Consider the following 18,358-nt stretch of genomic DNA (forward strand, 5'->3'; position numbering starts at 1 on the left):
AGACCGGCTGTGCGCCTCCATAGCCCTGGGTTTCCAGCTCCTGTCTCTCGTGCGGACCCGGAAGTGCGTCAACCCAGTCCGACTCGTCCTGTTCCCGCTCCCCGCACTAGCCTTCAAGTGCGTAAACCCAGCACCGCCAGTCAACAGTCGTCAGAGCTGCCCGCCAGTCAACAGTCGTCGGAGCTGCCCGCCAGTCAACAGTTGTCGGAGCTGCCCGCCAGTCAACAGTCGTCGGAGCTGCCCGCCAGTCAACAGTCGTCGGAGCTGCCCGCCAGTCAACAGTCGTCGGAGCTGCCCGCCAGTCAACAGTCGTCGGAGCTGCCCGCCAGTCAACAGTCGTCGGAGCTGCCCGCCAGTAAACAGTCGCCGGAGTGGCCAGACTGCGCTGAACTGCCGGAGTGGCCAGACTGCGCTGAACTGCCGGAGTGGCCAGACTGCGCTGAACTGCCGGAGTGGCCAGACTGCGCTGAACTGCCGGAGTGGCCAGACTGCCCTGAACTGCCGGAGTGGCCAGACTGCCCTGAACTGCCGGAGTGGCCAGACTGCCCTGAACTGCCGGAGTGGCCAGACTGCCCTGAACTGCCGGAGTGGCCAGACTGCCCTGATCTGCCGGAGTGGCCAGACTGCCCTGATCTGCCGGAGTGGCCAGACTGCCCTGATCTGCCGGAGTGGCCAGACTGCCCTGATCTGCCGGAGTGGCCAGACTGCCCTGATCTGCCGGAGTGGCCAGACTGCCCTGATCTGCCGGAGTGGCCAGACTGCCCTGATCTGCCGGAGTGGCCAGACTGCCCTGAACTGCCGGAGTGGCCAGACTGCCCTGAACTGCCGGAGTGGCCAGACTGCCCTGAACTGCCGGAGTGGCCAGACTGCCCTGAACTGCCCCGAGTGGCCAGACTGCCCTGAACTGCCCCGAGTGGCCAGACTGCCCTGAACTGCCCCGAGTGGCCAGACTGCCCTGAACTGCCCCGAGTGGCCAGACTGCCCTGAACTGTCCCGAGTGGCCAGACTGCCCAGACTGTCCCTAGTGGCCAGACTGCCCAGACTGTCCCGAGTGGCCAGACTGCCCAGACTGTCCCGAGTGGCCAGAATGCCCAGACTGTCCCGAGTGGCCAGACTGCCCAGACTGTCCCGAGTGGCCAGACTGCCCAGACTGTCCCGAGTGGCCAGACTGCCCAGACTGTCCCGAGCGGCCAGACTGCCCAGACTGTCCCGAGCTGCCAGACTGCCCAGACTGTCCCGAGCTGCCAGACTGCCCAGACAGCCTGGAACGGCCTGAGCCGGAGCCACCTCCAGAAATAGGTGCGTTGGGGAGGGGGGGTGTAGCACAGTGCCGTCGTTGACGGCAGCCACCCTCCCTTCCCTCCCTTTAGAAAAGGGGAATTTTTCTTTTGGTGTTGCTTGGGGTTAATTTTTGTTAAGGTGCTTCCGGGGTAGCAACTTTAAGGGGGGGGGTACTGTCACGTCCTGGCCAGTATAAGGTTAATTGTTTTTGTAGTTTGGTCAGGGCGTGGCAGAGGGTATTTGTTTTATGTGGTTCAGGGTGGTGTGTTTTGTTAAAAGGGTGGTTGATTTAGTAATTCCGGGTTTTGGTTTATGTTTAAGTATTTCTATGTGGAGTCTAGTGAGTGTATGTCTGTGTTTGGTTAATTGGGGTTGGGACTCTCAGTTGAAGGCAGGTGTTGTCTATCTGCCTTTGATTGAGAGTCCCATATAGTAGGGTGTGTTTGTGTTTGGTATTTGTGGGTGAATGTTCTGTGTTCAGCCTTATGCTTTACCAGACTGTTTGTTGTTCGTTCGTTCGTGGTTTTCGTTTGTTTGTTATTTTTTGTACGTTCATTTTTGGAAGTTAATAAAAATCAAGATGAGCATACACGTACCTGCTACGTTTTGGTCCTCCTTAACCGACGACAACCGTGACACAGGTGTATCAGTGTTAAGGTGTTGGGACTGCTGTTGGGACTCTGCTGTTGGGACAGCTTTATGTAGGCCCTAACAGTTTGTGGGCACCATTTGTCACTGTTATATTGCAATTATTCTATTGTGTTGTGTTGTGTAGTGTAGTGGCTTTGCTGGCATGCATCCCAATTTCTTTTTTTTGTCCCACCAACATTTACATGCTAAAATCACCACTGCTTATTATTCTCAGATACTGAGACTGTAATGAGTCTGTCAGATGTTCCCTGACCTAAAAAGTTGCCTAATGGGATGAGCCCATGTCTAGCTGTAGCTATTGTGTTGACACACACAGTTATATGCAAGATGAATTAATGTATTGTTCTCTCTCACTTCACATGCAGACGCACACTCAATGAAATGTGATTGATGTGTAGACAATACATTATTTGTGAGAAACACTGATGTTGAATGAATACATCAATCATGAAGGTTAATGTAAGGAATGATAGGCCTACTTCAACTCTCATTAATGTGTCATGAACGGCTGCACATTTTATGTGATTGAATTATGTGATACTTGGCTATTCTATGCTTTCATACATCATCTGAGTGATCTAACCAAATATAAAAGAATAATTAAACTTGACCCATTCTATTTGATACTTACTGAGTCTGGCTTTTAGATTAGCATTATCATAATTTACACAAGACTAAGTACATTATATAGCTAAAAATCCTAAATCTCTCTAAATATGTCATGACCAAGTAAGCTAATGTTAGCTAAATAGCTAGCTAGTTCACTTGTTTTTGATGTTAGCCTAGCTAATGTTGTTACCTAGCCCACCACACATAGTGACAATGACGTGCTAGCCACAATAACGGCTAATATTTTCGGGTGCTGGTTAGCCATGCAACTAGCTAGCTAACTTACTATAGCTGCAAGGATAGCCTCTCTTGTACTTGAAGGAGAACTGGTCACTGAAATGCGACCAGGGATTCTCCTCCTTGTCTTCTTCAGAAGACACAGACACTAGGTATGCGTCTGGATTGTCTCCTGACTCTCCTCAGTCCGCTTTGATAAAAAAAAAAACTTTTACTCTCCTTCACGACATGTCAGACTAACAAAGTTATTTTTGCGTTTTTGAAAATCTGCCTACCATCATCGTTCAGTTTGTGTGCACGGCCTAACTGGATTGGCCTGTTTGCTGCGTGATGCGTGACATTTTATTTGAGGGGCTCCAACCCACATAACATCATGATAAACTATGGATAGCCTAGAAAATTGTAGTCTGTAACTTATCGTTTTAAAAAGGCAGCGAAATACAAAAATTAATTCAAAACATACTTAAATCAAAATGTAATTACTGACTTAGAAAAATACTCACAAAAGTACAAGTACTCGGGAAAGCTACTCAATTACAGTAACAAGAGTATTTGTAATTAGTTACTTCCACCCCTGTTTAGGACTTTTAACACACAAAGTGTGCTTGAGCTACAGACTTCTGGGTTGTACCATTGGGATTAACGGGGGCTGAGCTAGAGCAGTGTTTGTGAGACAAGAGCAGATCCCGAAAAGGCTCCGGGCTGGGTCTTTTTACTAAAACACCCGAATGGTTAAGCTACTAAAAACGATTAAAAGCTATCTATGAAAAGATGAGACTCTCATGTAAACGCTCTATCTACACAAGAGTTTTTAGCAGGTAAGGGGTTCTTCTACATAGAAGATCGTAGGAAATCCCAGAACATAGTGTCTATAATACAGTAATAAACTCACATAGTTGCTGTCACTCCAAACTCCTGAAAGTTGTTACTGACGAGTTGGATATTAATTTCCCACTGAGCAAACAATTTCTGTACTTACAGCTTCATATAAATTCATTCTGATCAGGTTTTTGCTTTGGCGGACCGTATTTTAAAAAAATGACATTTGTGATTCAAACTCATGAAATCAACAGTCCCGTGTGGCTCAGTTGGTAGAGCATGCTGTTTGCAACGCCAGGGTTGTGGGTTCGATTCCCACGGGGCACCAGTACGAAAAAAAATGTATGAAATGTATGCATTCACACTGTAAGTTGCTCTGGATAAGAGCGTCTGCTAAATGACTAAAATGTAAATGTAATGTGAAATTGTTGTTAAATCTAAGTGCTGGACATGCAGATAAATGGAAGTCAGATAAATAAAAACTATATTTTTGCTATCCATTACATCATGGAAATAGTAGTAGACTTTTGTTGTAGTACTGTACATTTTTTATTTTATTTACTGTGTTGTAGGCATAGGGGCCTAAAAAGTTAGGTTTTTAAACCTTGTATAGCCTGTATAGCCTATGCAGATGTTTGTGATCACATGAATGTGTTATTCCATCTTTGTGATGTTTATTAATTGTGTCTCCCTCCCAGCTTCAACTCAAGGGGATCACCAGTGTCATCTTCAAGGGCATGAAGGACAGCTACCCACAGAGTGTCTCCCAACCCTATGTGGACACCAGGATCAGTTAGTATATAGTAGCACAGCGGTTCCCAAACTAGGGGTCGCGACCCCATCTGGGGTCACCTGATATGAAAATAGGGTCGGAGGAGAATTTCAAAAAAAAAAAAATATATATATATATATATATATATATATATATATATATATATATATATATATATATATATATATATATATATATACAGTACCAGTCAAAAGTTTGGACACACCTACTTATTCAAGGGGTTTTCATAATTTTTTACTATTTTCTAGGCACAATAGCGCACTTGGTAACGTTAGTGTGTACCGGTGCTCAACCAGTCGCGAAAGCCAACATCACCCACGACAGAGAACGGTTGATTGTCAAGGGCAATGAATTCCATTATCTTGGCGTTTAATGGATCTCGCCTTTGAGTTGTCTCGCTGAAACGTTGTTACTCTTTCAAATGACTGCTCGACTTGTTGACTGCTTGATCCACACAGCAGACATTGTGGGCTAGGTTAGGAATGCTGTGTTGCAGGTGTAGCGCAAAATTTTACATGGCGTCATTACGTCATGTACCTACGTTATATAGGTATGCACGTCAGCTTTGACATTGGTTTTTCACATCAGCGTTAAACTAGACATCGGGCCAATACCGATGTTGGCATTTTTAGCTAATATCGTCTGATTCCGATATGTTCACAGATATATTGTACATCCCTAATGGACACTTTTAAAACAATGCAGGTTTCTCTGACAAAATAGCCTAACCTACATGGTGCCAAATCCAATAAAAACAAATGTGTTGTTATGTAATAAACTATCCTAAAGGAAAAAAATCCTAAAAGCAGGCCAGGTCAAAGTAAAATGGACAATATGGAATGGACAATCACAACTGCTGTCCAGGAGTTTCACCCCATTGTCATAATCAGTGGTTTAAAGTTTGTCAATTTTTGACAATCTGTCATAGCAAAAATAAAATACTTCTGCACTTCCTGCTGTAAACATGTTGCAAATAGAGTCATGATAACTCCTGATAATAACAGTGACGACATCAGCACATTGATATAACACATATGGAATCATGTAGTAACTGTCACTTTGGCATGCAGAGACTCGGGAGACAGGCGCAGGAATGCGTAATATTTTTTTTTATTACACCCACATTACGGCGTGCCGTTTTAAGGCACGGGGACAAAGACCAAACAAACACGTAACAAAAACACAGGGTTGAAACCCAAACAAAAGAGCGAGGAGTACCTCGAATAAATTACACTTGCGCACAATGATTAACACACGGGATGAGACCCGTAATCCACAAGGGCACGAAAGCCCAAAACACACAGCACAGGTACTCACACGCACCAACGGACATTGTAACAATAATCCACCCCACCATGGTGAACAAAGGGCACATATATACAAATACAATCAGTGGGAATAGGGGCCAGGTGTGCGCAATAGTTTAAGCAGACTGTGTTTGTCTATTGTTGTGACTTAGATGAAGGTCAGATCAAATTTTATGACCAATTTATGCAGAAGTCCAGGTAACTCCAAAGGGTTCACATACTTTTTCTTGCCAATGTACTTCCCAATCTGTTTCAATGTGATCCTGGCTCTGCTGACATGCGGGTAAGTGGAATCGAACAGCTGATTGAGCTGTCATGTGACCGAATGCATTTACGGGTCACTACAGAGGAGTTTTGGTTCCTGACTCAACGGGAATACCCTTCCGTTTCCCTCTGAGCATTTATGTCGCATTCAAAACAACTGGGAACTCGGAAATCTCTGACTTTAGTGCGTTCAAGACAACTGGAAACTCGGAAAGAAACGAGCTCCGACTGGGAAAAATTGTTTTTAACGGTCATCCAACTCGGAATTCCAACTCGGGACCTTGGGCCTCTTTCTAGAGCTCTGACTTTCCGACCTGAAGATCACTGACGTCATAATTTGACCTTGAGTTCCCAGTTGTCTTAAAAACACCATACAACTGGTGGTAGGCTACCCTTCACCAGTTCATATCTGTGTGAAGCTGGATTCAGTGCTCTCTCCTGCATTAAACCAAATATTGATCCAGTTTGGATGTGACCTCAGAGATGAGGTGCGCACTGTTGACTACGCCCCTTGACTTTGAGAAGCTCCGACACGACACCCATCAAGCACACCCATCTCATTAGTGGTGGTGAGATAAGAGACTATGTCAGACTAATTTGCAATTGACTGTCATAGCCCCACATTAAAATGTGATGGTGAGTTAAAAAGACAATCAGAAACACTGTTAGAATGTTTTTCAATTGACTGCCATAGCCCCAAATAAACAAGTTAACATCGGCTGTTAATTGCATTTTTTTTTTTCCACCAGGTTGGGGTCGCGGGAATTTTCAGATATCAAAATGGGGTCGTGGGCCAAAAAAGTTTGGAAACCCCTGTAGTAGTGGATAGTATCTGTGTATTATGTGGTGTCTTACTTAAACTCGTATTTTAGAGTCAAATGCCACATTTTGCACTATGTTCTATTTTCAGGTGAACAGGACATAAATATGAAGGTCCTCCAGATGATTCGCCATGAAGGAATCAAGGTAATCAAGACACTTGTGTTGCAGTGTGTCCTTGACACTTAAAACTCATAGAAAGATTGAAACAATCACTTAAAAATATTTTCTCTCTTTTTCTCTCTGCTTCTCTTTCTGCCTCTCTCCCTCTCTTACTCTTACACCATCTCTTCTCTCTCTCACTTCCCTCTCTCCCACCATCTTTCTTCTCTCTCGCTTTGCAGTACAGCATACCAATAGTGAAGTATGACAGGAATGGATTTAAAGCCCGGCCTCGGCAGCTCATCCTCACACAGACTGCTGCCTATGTGGTGGATGATGCCAAGATCAAGCAGAGAGTGCTGTACACTACTCTGAACGGTGAGCATCCAGCATGCTATGGCTGGGGTTCTAGCTTGTCTGATCTCTCTTGCAAAATAGATTTGATCTCAATGAGACGAATCTTAACTTCCATTTAAGTCACATTTTCACAATGGATTACTAGGTGAAAATTCTATTTAAGTGGAAGTTAGGATTCTCCCCAATGAGACTAATGTGGATAAATACTGGTTGTATAGAATATATTTGGTTTTAAAGTTTACTGACCTGTGTGAGTGCTGCTTACTCGATTACAGGTGTGTCGGTCAGTACCTTGAGTGATGGAATCATCATTTTCCATATTGCAAGTGAAGACGATAAGCAGAAGGTAGGAGGACACGGTATCCACACACTCACACAACATATAGTATAATAGCTCGGTAATGTCTGTGTAGTGCCTCTGTTATTCAAGTGATTCTAACCAGGATACGCTCAAAATGGAATTCGATGTGCATCCAAAATGGCCCCCTATTACATATAGTGCACTACGTGCCCTGGTCAAAAGTATTACACTATACAGGGAATATAATTTCATTTCGGACACAGCCCTAATGCTATCCAATGTGTCCTGACCTCGTGTGTCCAGGGGGACCTAATCATGCAGTGTGACCACCTGTTTGAAGTGTTGACCAAACTCAGCGTGGTTGCCAACAAGCAGAGCACCATCAATGTGGTCCAGGGCAGGTAAGGCTGTGGCTGACAGGATTGATTCTGGGAGATAGTCGGATAGATCAAGGGGCCAGATGAGCTTACTTATGAATGTTATTTCATTTAGGATAGTCCACTCAGTAACACTTGCCAGTGTTTTCCAAGGAGTCCTGGGTGAATATGACTATGATATGTGGTTATTTTTTAGCATCAAGTTTCAGATGCAGGCGGGGAAAGAGGGCATTGTGGAATTCAGCAGTGGCCAGGAGTCCATGGTGTACAAGGACAAGAATGGACATCTCATGGTGGTGAGTGATGCTGTTACTGCTGCTGAGAGGGGCCTGGTTGCATGTTCCCAGACCTGTTTGTGCTGTCTTGCCAACTCCTATGGCCATTGCCATGTAATTTGCCTCAGATCTGGGACCAGGCTCGTGCACAGCTGGTTAGAATCACATGATTTCTGCTGACTTTTATTTTAGCTGCTAGAAGACATTTTGTTTTTATTATCCACACAAAGTAGAACGTTTCCTTTGGCTTCCCAGTGGCATTATACACAGAACAGAACAGAACAGAACAGACAAACAAATATTGAAATGACTGTGATCGCATTGATATATCAAACATAGGAAACGTTAACAAATGTTTGGAGTAAGATGCAGTTATTGTATGGTTTTTATGAGGACATGCACTCCTTTGTGTTATGGACATACTGTGAACCATACAAAAAGGTCCTTTTTGCAGCAGGCAGCTCCAGGATCGCATTCATTAGGCACCAAACGGAAGAAAATGGACTGAAACAAAGAGGGACTACCATGTCCAATAGGAATATTTCATTTAATTGCAAGGTTTTCAAATGTTTTCCGTTACATCCCCTAATTAACACAATACAGGTGATCAACACATGCAGGCTGAACGAATGACATATTCGTCACTCTAGGTTTCCACTCGGACCAGGGCTCGATGACCTGTGCAGGGTCCAGGACATAGAGACACACTAAGGAGAGGATGGACAGGCTCCCAGGAGACTGACCACCTGACCACTGACTGACCAGACACATCTGGATTAGACCAAGAATTCTTCTCTTGTATTACCTGATTCCAGATCTGTTTGTGTTGTGTACAATCTCAATAGCCAGTTGCAAGACCCCACAAACAAATCTGTGATCAGGCTGGTTTTTGTTAAGAGATGAACACCCACAAAATACCTACAGCTGTTGCTTTCAGAAAACCCGAAACTGCTAATGTACAAACCATTGAATCAATTTATTTAATGTCAATCAGGCGGAGCTCTTAAGAAAATATATTTCAGTTCTTCTTATGCACCAATCCTGTGTGAGAGAATTGACTGGAGCCAACCAAGTGTTCATTTAAAGACATGCTCCGGTACTTTGGCGACTAAGAAAGTATTTTTTAAACCTCCCACATTGGGCTGAATGTGTCAATTTGTAGTTCATACATGAATCATCTATGAGCAGAATTACCTCAATTAGCCAAGAAATTCCTAGTTTGAAAGCGACTTTTCTTAAAGCTGTGCTGAGCAATTTTCCCTAAATTTATCCTCACGTGGCCAGCCACCTAGCAATTTAAGTTCTAGCCAATGAGCTTGCATTTGAGTGACAGCTCAAGAGACCTGCCCAGTGTTATCCAACAAAGTTGCAGGGTGGGCCCAACGGCTCAGTGGACACAGCAGAGAAAGAGAAATGACGTCGTGCACATACCATATGTGACATATGCCATTTTCGGGGACCACTTTTGGCTCATGAGCGCTACTTTCATAACTGACTAATAAGTATACAAAAGTACCGGAGAATCTCTTTAAGGGACCCAAGAAAAGCACAAACCTGTGTCATGCCTATGATCTACCACACACTCGTATATTTCAATTCATTTGTGTTTGTGATTAAGGCTAAGGGAGCCTTATGTGTCTGCTGGTTTAGTATTTCAGATGTAAGTACTATATTCACATTACACTGTTGTTGAATTCAGAGTAAAGTGTACTACTCTCTAAAACAGTACATGATATATTTTTGTACTATAGCAAACCGTCAGGATAGGAATCATTGATTTTGCAACAAAGTCATGTGTATCATAATTTTGTTCTTCAACCAACATTCAAATGAAATTAGAAAAATAAAACAAATCACAACATTGTAGAACTCTTTCATTTATTTGATAAGGTATCTACAAATATGTAGCGCATTTAAATGTTTTACATCTGTAGACAGATGTCTTTACAAGTATTGTTTCCTAAAAGAGAACACATGTGGACATACAGTTACATTCCTTAATGAATACCCTGATGAGGGGCAGGTCTGAATGATCTGCTTGTAGGAGAGAGCTCTCCTCCTTGGGGGGGGGGGGAGCTCCATCATTCAATCAACCTGGATAACACTTCACAGCTCAAGTTCTTCCCTTGTAAGCAATCACTTACATGGCAAGAAGGGACATTGGGTTAAATGGGAAATCTAATGAATTAAAAAGAGGTTGCGGGAGAGTAGAGGTACTCTATTGTATGATATCTGTTTAATCGACTAAATATTGACTGATCTTCAATAGGGTGAATAAAAAAATGCTATGAAAATCGTTGGAAATTGATAGAACAAATGAAAGGCTGAGAGCAGCGACTGTCTGCAGCGACACAATGACATCGTCTGATTCAATACTGCCCCCTAGTGGACTTCTTGTAGAACACCTGATTGACTGCCATCATACAGCTTCTTCAAACACTTACAAAACTTTTATTTTCTTTCAAAACATTCAAAAATTCAGTGACAAACGTTGCATGATTCTTGTTCTTCTGGTTGCATTATAGCAAGGACTAAAGAGCACGATGCTGACATTGCAATTCCCTTCAGTATAACAACTGACATTTCCATTCCACACATTTCCAGTCCCATTCACAATCCTATTTACATTCACGCACAGTAGAAAAACAAATCATCACCTCCAAACTCTGCAACCACCAACCAACAGAGGAGAGAAAAAAAAAATCCTCAGAGCACTACACACAACAAAATGGCCTACAAATGAACACATGTGAAACAACTTCACATCACACTAAGCTTCAACTCGTCTCTCATCCTCAGCAGTGAGCTCCTGCTGTGGGGGTACGGGTGAAAGTAGGAGTTGGGAAGAATAGGGAGAGGCGCTGGAAGTAAGGCACAGAAGTGTTCCACCGAGTCCAGGGTCAGACATTCAGGGCCGGGCTTTGGATGGTCGAGGTCAGTCAGGGGTTACTGGTGGTGGTGGTGGTGTGCGCGGTCGTCGGGCCGCTTGACGTGGATCTGTCAATGCGCTCCTCGTTTTCGTCCAGATGGTGCGAGCGGCCCGCGGCAACCCCCGTGGCCTCCAGCAGAGCGTTGTCGGGACCCCTCCCGTCCTGGGACTTGTACAGCAGGATGTTGAGGGTCTCCTCGTAGATTTGCGCCTCAGGAAACTCCACCTGGGTGGGTAGGGAAGTAATTCTGCCTGGTTGGTGGTAATGGGTCGCTTTCCACGCCGACTATATTGCAGACACGTAATTGCCTTCGCAGCAACAACCTGCTGCGTGTCACATCAGCGACTATGCTGTCGGACATCAGATTGCAATATCATATGACGTGGCTAGGTGATATGTTGTGAGATCTGGCAGATTTTCCACTTGACATTCACAGTTGAAGTCGAAAGTTTACATACACTTAGGTTGGAGTCATTAAAACTTGTTTTTCAACCACTCCGCAAGTTCCTTGTTAACAAACTATAGTTTCGACAAGTCGGTTAGGACATCTACTTTGTGCATGGCACAAGTCATTCTTCCAACAATTGTTTACAGACAGATTATTTCACTTATAATTCACTGTATCCCAATTCCAGTGGGTCAGAAGTTCACTTACACTAAGTTGACTGTGCCTTTAAAAAGCTTGGAAAATTCCACAAAATTATGTCATGGCTTTAGAAGCTTCTGATAGGCTAATTGACATCATTTGAGTCAATTGGAGGTGTATCTGTGGATGTATTTCAAGGTCTACCTTCAAACTCAGTGCCTCTTTGTTTGACATCATGGGAAAATCAAAAGAAATCAGCGAAGTCCTCAGAAAGAAATTCTAGACCTCCACAATTTTGGTTCATCCTTGGTAGAAATTTAGTGAAGGTACCACGTTCATCTGTACAAACAATAGTACGCAGCCGTCATACGGGACCACGCAGCCATCATACGGCTCAGGAAGGAGACGCGTTCTGTCTCCTAGAGATTAACGTACTTTGGTGTGAAAAGTGCAAATTAATCCCAGAACAACAGCAAAGGACCTTGTGAAGATGCTGGAGGAAACAGGTACAAAAGTATCTATATCCACAGTAAAAACGAGTCCTATAATCGACATAACCTGAAAGGCCGCTCAGCAAGGAAGAAGCCACTGCTCCAAAACCGCCATAAAAAAGCCAGACTACGGTTTGCAACTGCACATGGGGACAAAGATCGTACTTTTTGGAGAAATGTCCACTGGTCTGATGAAACAAAAATAGAAGTGTTTCGCAATAATGACCATCGTTATGTTTGGGAGAGGCTTGCAACCCGAAGAACACCATCCCAACCATGAAGCACGGGGGTGGCAGCATCATGTTGTGGGGGTGCTTTGCTGCAGGAGGGACTTGTGCATTTCACAAAATAGATGGCATCATGAGGAAGAAAAATTATGTGGATATATTGAAGCAACATCTCAAGACATCAGTCAGGAAGTTAAAGCTTGGTCGCAAATAAATGGGTCTTCCAAATGGACAATGACACCAAGCATACTTCCAAAGTTGTGGCAAAATGGCTTAAGGACAACAAAGTCAAGGTATTAGAGTGGCCATCACAAAGCCCTGACCTCAATCCCATAGAACATTTGTGGGCAGAACTGAAAAAGCATGTGCGAGCAAGGAGGCCTACAAACCTGACTCAGTTACACCAGCTCTATCAGGAGGAATGGGCCAAAATTCACTCAACTTATTGTGGGAAGTTTGACCCAAGTTAAACAACTTAAAAGGCAATGGTACCAAATACTAATTGAGTGTATGTAAAATTCTGACCCACTGGGAATGTGATGAAAGAAATTAAAGCTGAAATAAATCACTCTCTACACTATTATTCTGACATTTCACATTCTTAAAATAAAGTGGTGATCCTAACGGACCTAAGACAGGGAATTTTTACTAGGACTAAATGTCAGGAATTGTGAAAAACTGAGTTTAAATGTCTTTGGCTAAGGTGTATGTAAACTTCCGACTTCAACTGAACCATAATTTACCGACAATCTGTCTTTATAGATGTAAGAGTCTCACCTGGTGTATGAGTATTTATTGTTGCTTCTGTTGTATAACAGTTTGACAGTAGCCTGTGTAGAGACAAAACAACAGAGGAAGATGTCAGTAAATATTCAATATGTGAGACTGGATCTTCCCTAGTAAATACTGGACGTGTCCTTCACTCTGATGCCTGACTCAGCCAACAATACCTTACTAGATGTGGCAATGAGTCTCTGTTCTTCCTTCGATGATGTCACCAGGGGAAGTTTACAGAACGGCTTGTACGACTCTGTTCTAGAACACCAATAAAAATAAATAAAAACATCATACTTGGTCATACTTGGATGGTAAAGACAGATTTTGTCTAGAATCAATAACAATTTGGACATAGGTCCTCCAACAGATTGGGTGAGTTGGCTGGGCAAGTAATGGTCTATTTGTAGTCGGTAGAGGCAGCGGGAGGAAGTAGAGCTAGACAAAGGCAGAGTGTGGGTGCAGGGATGAGACAGACTATTTCACACCATTGTGCCGACCAAAACCGTACTGGCGCTGATATTTTCCTTTTGACATGGTTCTTTCCTGCACGATTCAAGCAACTATGGTGGCTGCATGACCAAGCCAGTGCAGTGCAATTTGGTTCAGCTCAGTAGTGTGAAAAGGCTGTAAAGAGGTGTGACAGGAGGAAAGACCAGTCTTGAGGGTGAGGGTACCCGAAGGGCAGCCTGACACTCATCAGCCAGGCCCTGGGGGTTGGGCTTGAATGAAAGAGCGGGAAGACTGAGGAACAAAGACTGCAGCTATGCTATCGTAAATACAGTATCTTATGCATTCTAAATTACCGCCCATTTGGAAAAGGAAAATGCAATAAATATTTACTCTGAGCTGCGCTTCGGTAGGTTGGTCGTAGGATGCTGGCCGTGTTGGCCAACAGAGATCTTCCTGTCCTCGGAAAAATGTCACTGGTGGTAAATGGGATACGTTGTAGTATCTTCGTTGTGTGTTAGACTGGATACGTCGTCCGTCCTTTCCTAGCCCACATTTACAGCGGCCGCTGCTAACTCAATGGCTAGGAAGTATCACTTCTGTAGTGAATAAGAGTTCAAAGGTCATACCATTCACAACCAAAACTCACGCTGAGGTTGGCTTAGTTCTGTACTTGACAGGTTAGTCCTTTTAACGCAGAGGCTGCAGACCTCACGTACCCGGAACCCCCTGGTTACATTTTCGTCAAAGGCTTATATAGTGGAGAGGGGAGGAGGGTGTGTTTCATCGTTTATAACCCATGTCTCTTCACAGGGGCGGGCCACTGATTGAGTAGGGCTCTTTCCTTATGAAAACCCAATTCTCTCAATTGGAAGCTAAAATTACATTTAATCTCCTAACAAACAGTTTCAATATCAAACATTTAAATTGCACAACAATTCCATGTGAATCTGATAACTAGAATGTGTAGACTTTCCCAGGTACAGTTTATGTCGTCCTGTCATCAGTCATAATGTCTCAGATGACAACCGAACTGACATCCATACTCATTAAGTACCTGGTATATTTCCAACTGGTTCTATTACCGAAATATGGTTCCTTTCCCCCCACTTGTTTGATGTTCCCAGACTCTCTATATTTAACAAAGGCTATTCGAGAGTCCTTCAGTAGGGTCAGAGAGAGAGGGGAAGGGAGAAAGGTATTTATAGGGGGTCATAAACCTTACCCACAGGCCAACATGATGACACTACAAAGGGACAAGCACCAGATTAGAGACCACTTTCATTTGTAATTAGTGTATGGGGGCAATTCCATGGTAGTGATGCTAAGACTCAGAGTTCTCGCTTTAAAAATGTATCCCAAACAAAAAACAATGTTTGCTATGTTAAACAAACTCTTTGCACAAGGATGACTTTGAACAATTTCCACAGAAGATTTTACTAAACAGTGCAGATGCACAAGTTTGATAACAGAATGATGGCACCAAGAGCACAAACCATCACTGTTCTTAAAGTAAATGTGTTTCTGTAAAAATGTCTGTGGAAATTGTTAAAAGTAGTCACTGTGCATAGACTTTTATGGTTTGTTTAACTCTGCAATCACTGATTTTTGTTTCATATACATTTTAAAGTGAAAAAGCTGAGATGCAGCATCAATCTGTTCCTGAAGATATGCCCATAGCCAACTCCTAGGCTCGTTGTCATGCTCGTCTCGACTCTTGACGATGAATATTTAGGAGTTGGCAAGACAGCACAAACAGATCTCGGACCAGGATAGCACGTACCCTCCACTCTGCCACGTACCCTCCACTCACCGAATGGCAGCTAACTTTTGTTCTGGCAAGATCACAGGTCACATACATAACCAGAGCTTTATATTCTAGACATAACTAGACAACTCCCAGGTAACTAACGTTAGCAGGCTAGCTAGCTATAGGATAACCCATTCATAGTAGCGCCTATTGACGATTAATACCTTCTGGCCGGGGTTGGCCGCAGGAGTGTTGTTAAAAGAGCCCCAACGTTCGTTCTGAACGTTAAAACGCATCGCTTGCGGTACGGTTTTGGAAACATAAGGAACGTATCTTTAAAATCAGCGACAAATAATTTTTCAAAAAAACTAAAGTTTAAATTAGTGCACACCTTTATAGGGTTAGAGTTCCCACACGGCCATATTTCCATGTTACAGCGCTTGTTTATGGAAACGGGGAAGACAGTAGACGACCTGTTCTAAAAAACTATCGGCCTATATCGAATCTTCCATTCCTCTCAAAAATTTTAGAAAAAGTTGTTGCGCAGCAACTCACTGCCTTCCTGAAGACAAACAATGTATACGAAACGCTTCAGTCTGGTTTTAGACCCCATCATAGCACTGAGACTGCACTTGTGAAGGTGGTAAATGACCTTTTAATGACGTCAGACCGAGGCTCTGCATCTGTCCTCATGCTCCTAGATCTTAGTTCCGCTTTTGATACCATCGATCACCACATTCTTTTGGAGAGATTGGAAACCCAAATTGGTCTACATGGACAAGTTCTGGCCTGGTTTAGATCTTATCTGTCGGAAAGATATCAGTTTGTCTCTGTGAATGGTTCGTCCTCTGACAAATCAATTGTAAATTTCGGTGTTCCTCAAGGTTCCGTTCTAGGACCACTATTGTTTTCACTATATATTTTACCTCTTGGGGATGTCATTCGAAAACATAATGTTAAATTTCACTGCTATGCGGACGACACACAGCTGTACATTTCAATGAAACATGGTGAAGCCCCAAAATTGCCCTTGCTAGAAGCCTGTGTTTCAGACATAAGGAAGTGGATGGCTGCAAATTTTCTACTTTTAAACTCGGACAAAACAGAGATGCTTGTCCTAGGTCCCAAGAAACAAAGAGATCTTCTGTTGAATCTGACAATTAATCTGGATGGTTGTACAGTCGTCTCAAATAAAACTGTGAAGGACCTCGGCGTTACTCTGGACCCTGATCTCTCTTTTGAAGAACATATCAAGACTGCTTCAAGGACAGCTTTTTTCCATCTACGTAACATTGCAAAAATCAGAAACTTTCTGTCCAAAAATGACGCAGAAAAATTAATCCATGCTTTTGTTACTTCTAGGCTCGACTACTGCAATGCTCTACTTTCCGGCTACCCGGATAAAGCACTAAACAAACTTCAGTTAGTGCTAAATACGGCTGCTAGAATCCTGACTAGAACCAAAAAATTTGATCATATTACTCCAGTGCTAGCCTCCCTACACTGGCTTCCTGTTAAGGCAAGGGCTGATTTCAAGGTTTTACTGCTAACCTACAAAGCATTACATGGGCTTGCTCCTACCTATCTTTCCGATTTGGTCCTGCCGTACATACCTACACGTACGCTACGGTCACAAGACGCAGGCCTCCTAATTGTCCCTAGAATTTCTAAGCAAACGGCTGGAGGTAGGGCTTTCTCCTATAGAGCTCCATTTTTATGGAATGGTCTGCCTACCCATGTGAGAGACGCAGACTCAGTCTCAACCTTTAAGTCTTTACTGAAGACTTATCTCTTCAGTAGGTCCTATGATTAAGTATAGTCTGGCCCAGGAGTGTGAAGGTGAACGGAAAGGCTGGAGCAACGAACCGCCCTTGCTGTCTCTGCCTTGTCGGTTCCCCTCTTCCCACTGGGATTCTCTGCCTCTAACCCTTTTACAGGGGCTGAGTCACTGACTTACTGGTGTTCTTCCATGCCGTCCATGGGAGGGGTGCGTCACTTGAGTAGGTTGAGCCACTGACGTGGTCTTCCTGTCTGGGTTGGCGCCCCCCCCTTGGGTTGTGCCGTGGCGGACATCTTTGTGGGCTATACTCGGCCTTGTCTTCGGACGGTAAGTTGGTGGTTGTAGATATCCCTCTAGTGGTGTGGGGGCTAGAATACTTCAGATGTAACAGACTGACCCTAGCCCCCCGACACATAAACTACTGCAGCATAAATACTGGAGGCTGAGACAGGAGGGATCAGAAGACACTGTGGCCCCATCCGATGATACCCCCGGACAGGGCTAGGAGGTTGTGGCTAGGGGTTGATGGGAAGAGATATATATCTTACATATCTGAAGTATTCTCTTGTCTTATCCGGTGTCCTGTGTGAATGTAAATATGCTCTCTCTAATTCTCTCTTTCTCTCTTTCTTTCTTTCTCTCGGAGGACCTGAGCCCTAGGACCATGCCTCAGGACTACCTGGCATGATGACTCCTTGCTGTCCCCAGTCCACCTGGCCATGCTGCTGCTCCAGTTTCAACTGTTCTGCCTGCGGCTACGGAACCCTGACCTGTTCACCGGACGTGCTTGTTGCACCCTCGACAATTACTATGATTATTATTATTTGACCATGCTGGTCATTTACGAACATTTTAACATCTTGACCATGTTCTGTTATAATATCCACCCGGCACAGCCAGAAGAGGACTGGCCACCCCTCATAGCCTGGTTCCTCTCTAGGTTTCTTCCTAGGTTTTTGGCCTTTCTCAGGAGTTTTTCCTAGGGAGTTTTTCCCAGCCACCGTGCTTCTTTCACATGCATTGCTTGCTGTTTGGGGTTTTAGGCTGGGTTTCTGTACAGCACTTTGAGATTTCAGCTGATGTACGAAGGGCTATATAAATAAATTTGATTTGATTTGATTTGATTTTATGTTGATTTGATTTGATTTGATTTTGATTTGATTTGATTTGATTTTGAT

General features: G+C 43.8%; 1 protein-coding gene across 1 annotated transcript in view; it reads left to right on the forward strand.

Annotated features, from left to right (window-relative positions):
* LOC115199803 (unconventional myosin-Ih-like) overlaps nt 1–8,398 on the forward strand; it is a 61,448-nt gene extending 53,050 nt beyond the window's left edge. Inside the window, exons 25-30 of the mRNA XM_029762251.1 lie at nt 4,296–4,389; nt 6,872–6,927; nt 7,125–7,260; nt 7,515–7,585; nt 7,844–7,941; nt 8,114–8,398. Coding sequence (XP_029618111.1) covers nt 4,296–4,389; nt 6,872–6,927; nt 7,125–7,260; nt 7,515–7,585; nt 7,844–7,941; nt 8,114–8,372 — 714 coding nt within the window. The 3' untranslated portion in view covers nt 8,373–8,398. The remainder of the gene's footprint in view (nt 1–4,295; nt 4,390–6,871; nt 6,928–7,124; nt 7,261–7,514; nt 7,586–7,843; nt 7,942–8,113) is intronic.
* Nucleotides 8,399–18,358: the final 9,960 nt, after the last annotated feature.

Source organism: Salmo trutta, chromosome 9 (assembly GCF_901001165.1).
Source record: "Salmo trutta chromosome 9, fSalTru1.1, whole genome shotgun sequence".
NCBI classification, from domain to species: domain Eukaryota; kingdom Metazoa; phylum Chordata; class Actinopteri; order Salmoniformes; family Salmonidae; genus Salmo; species Salmo trutta.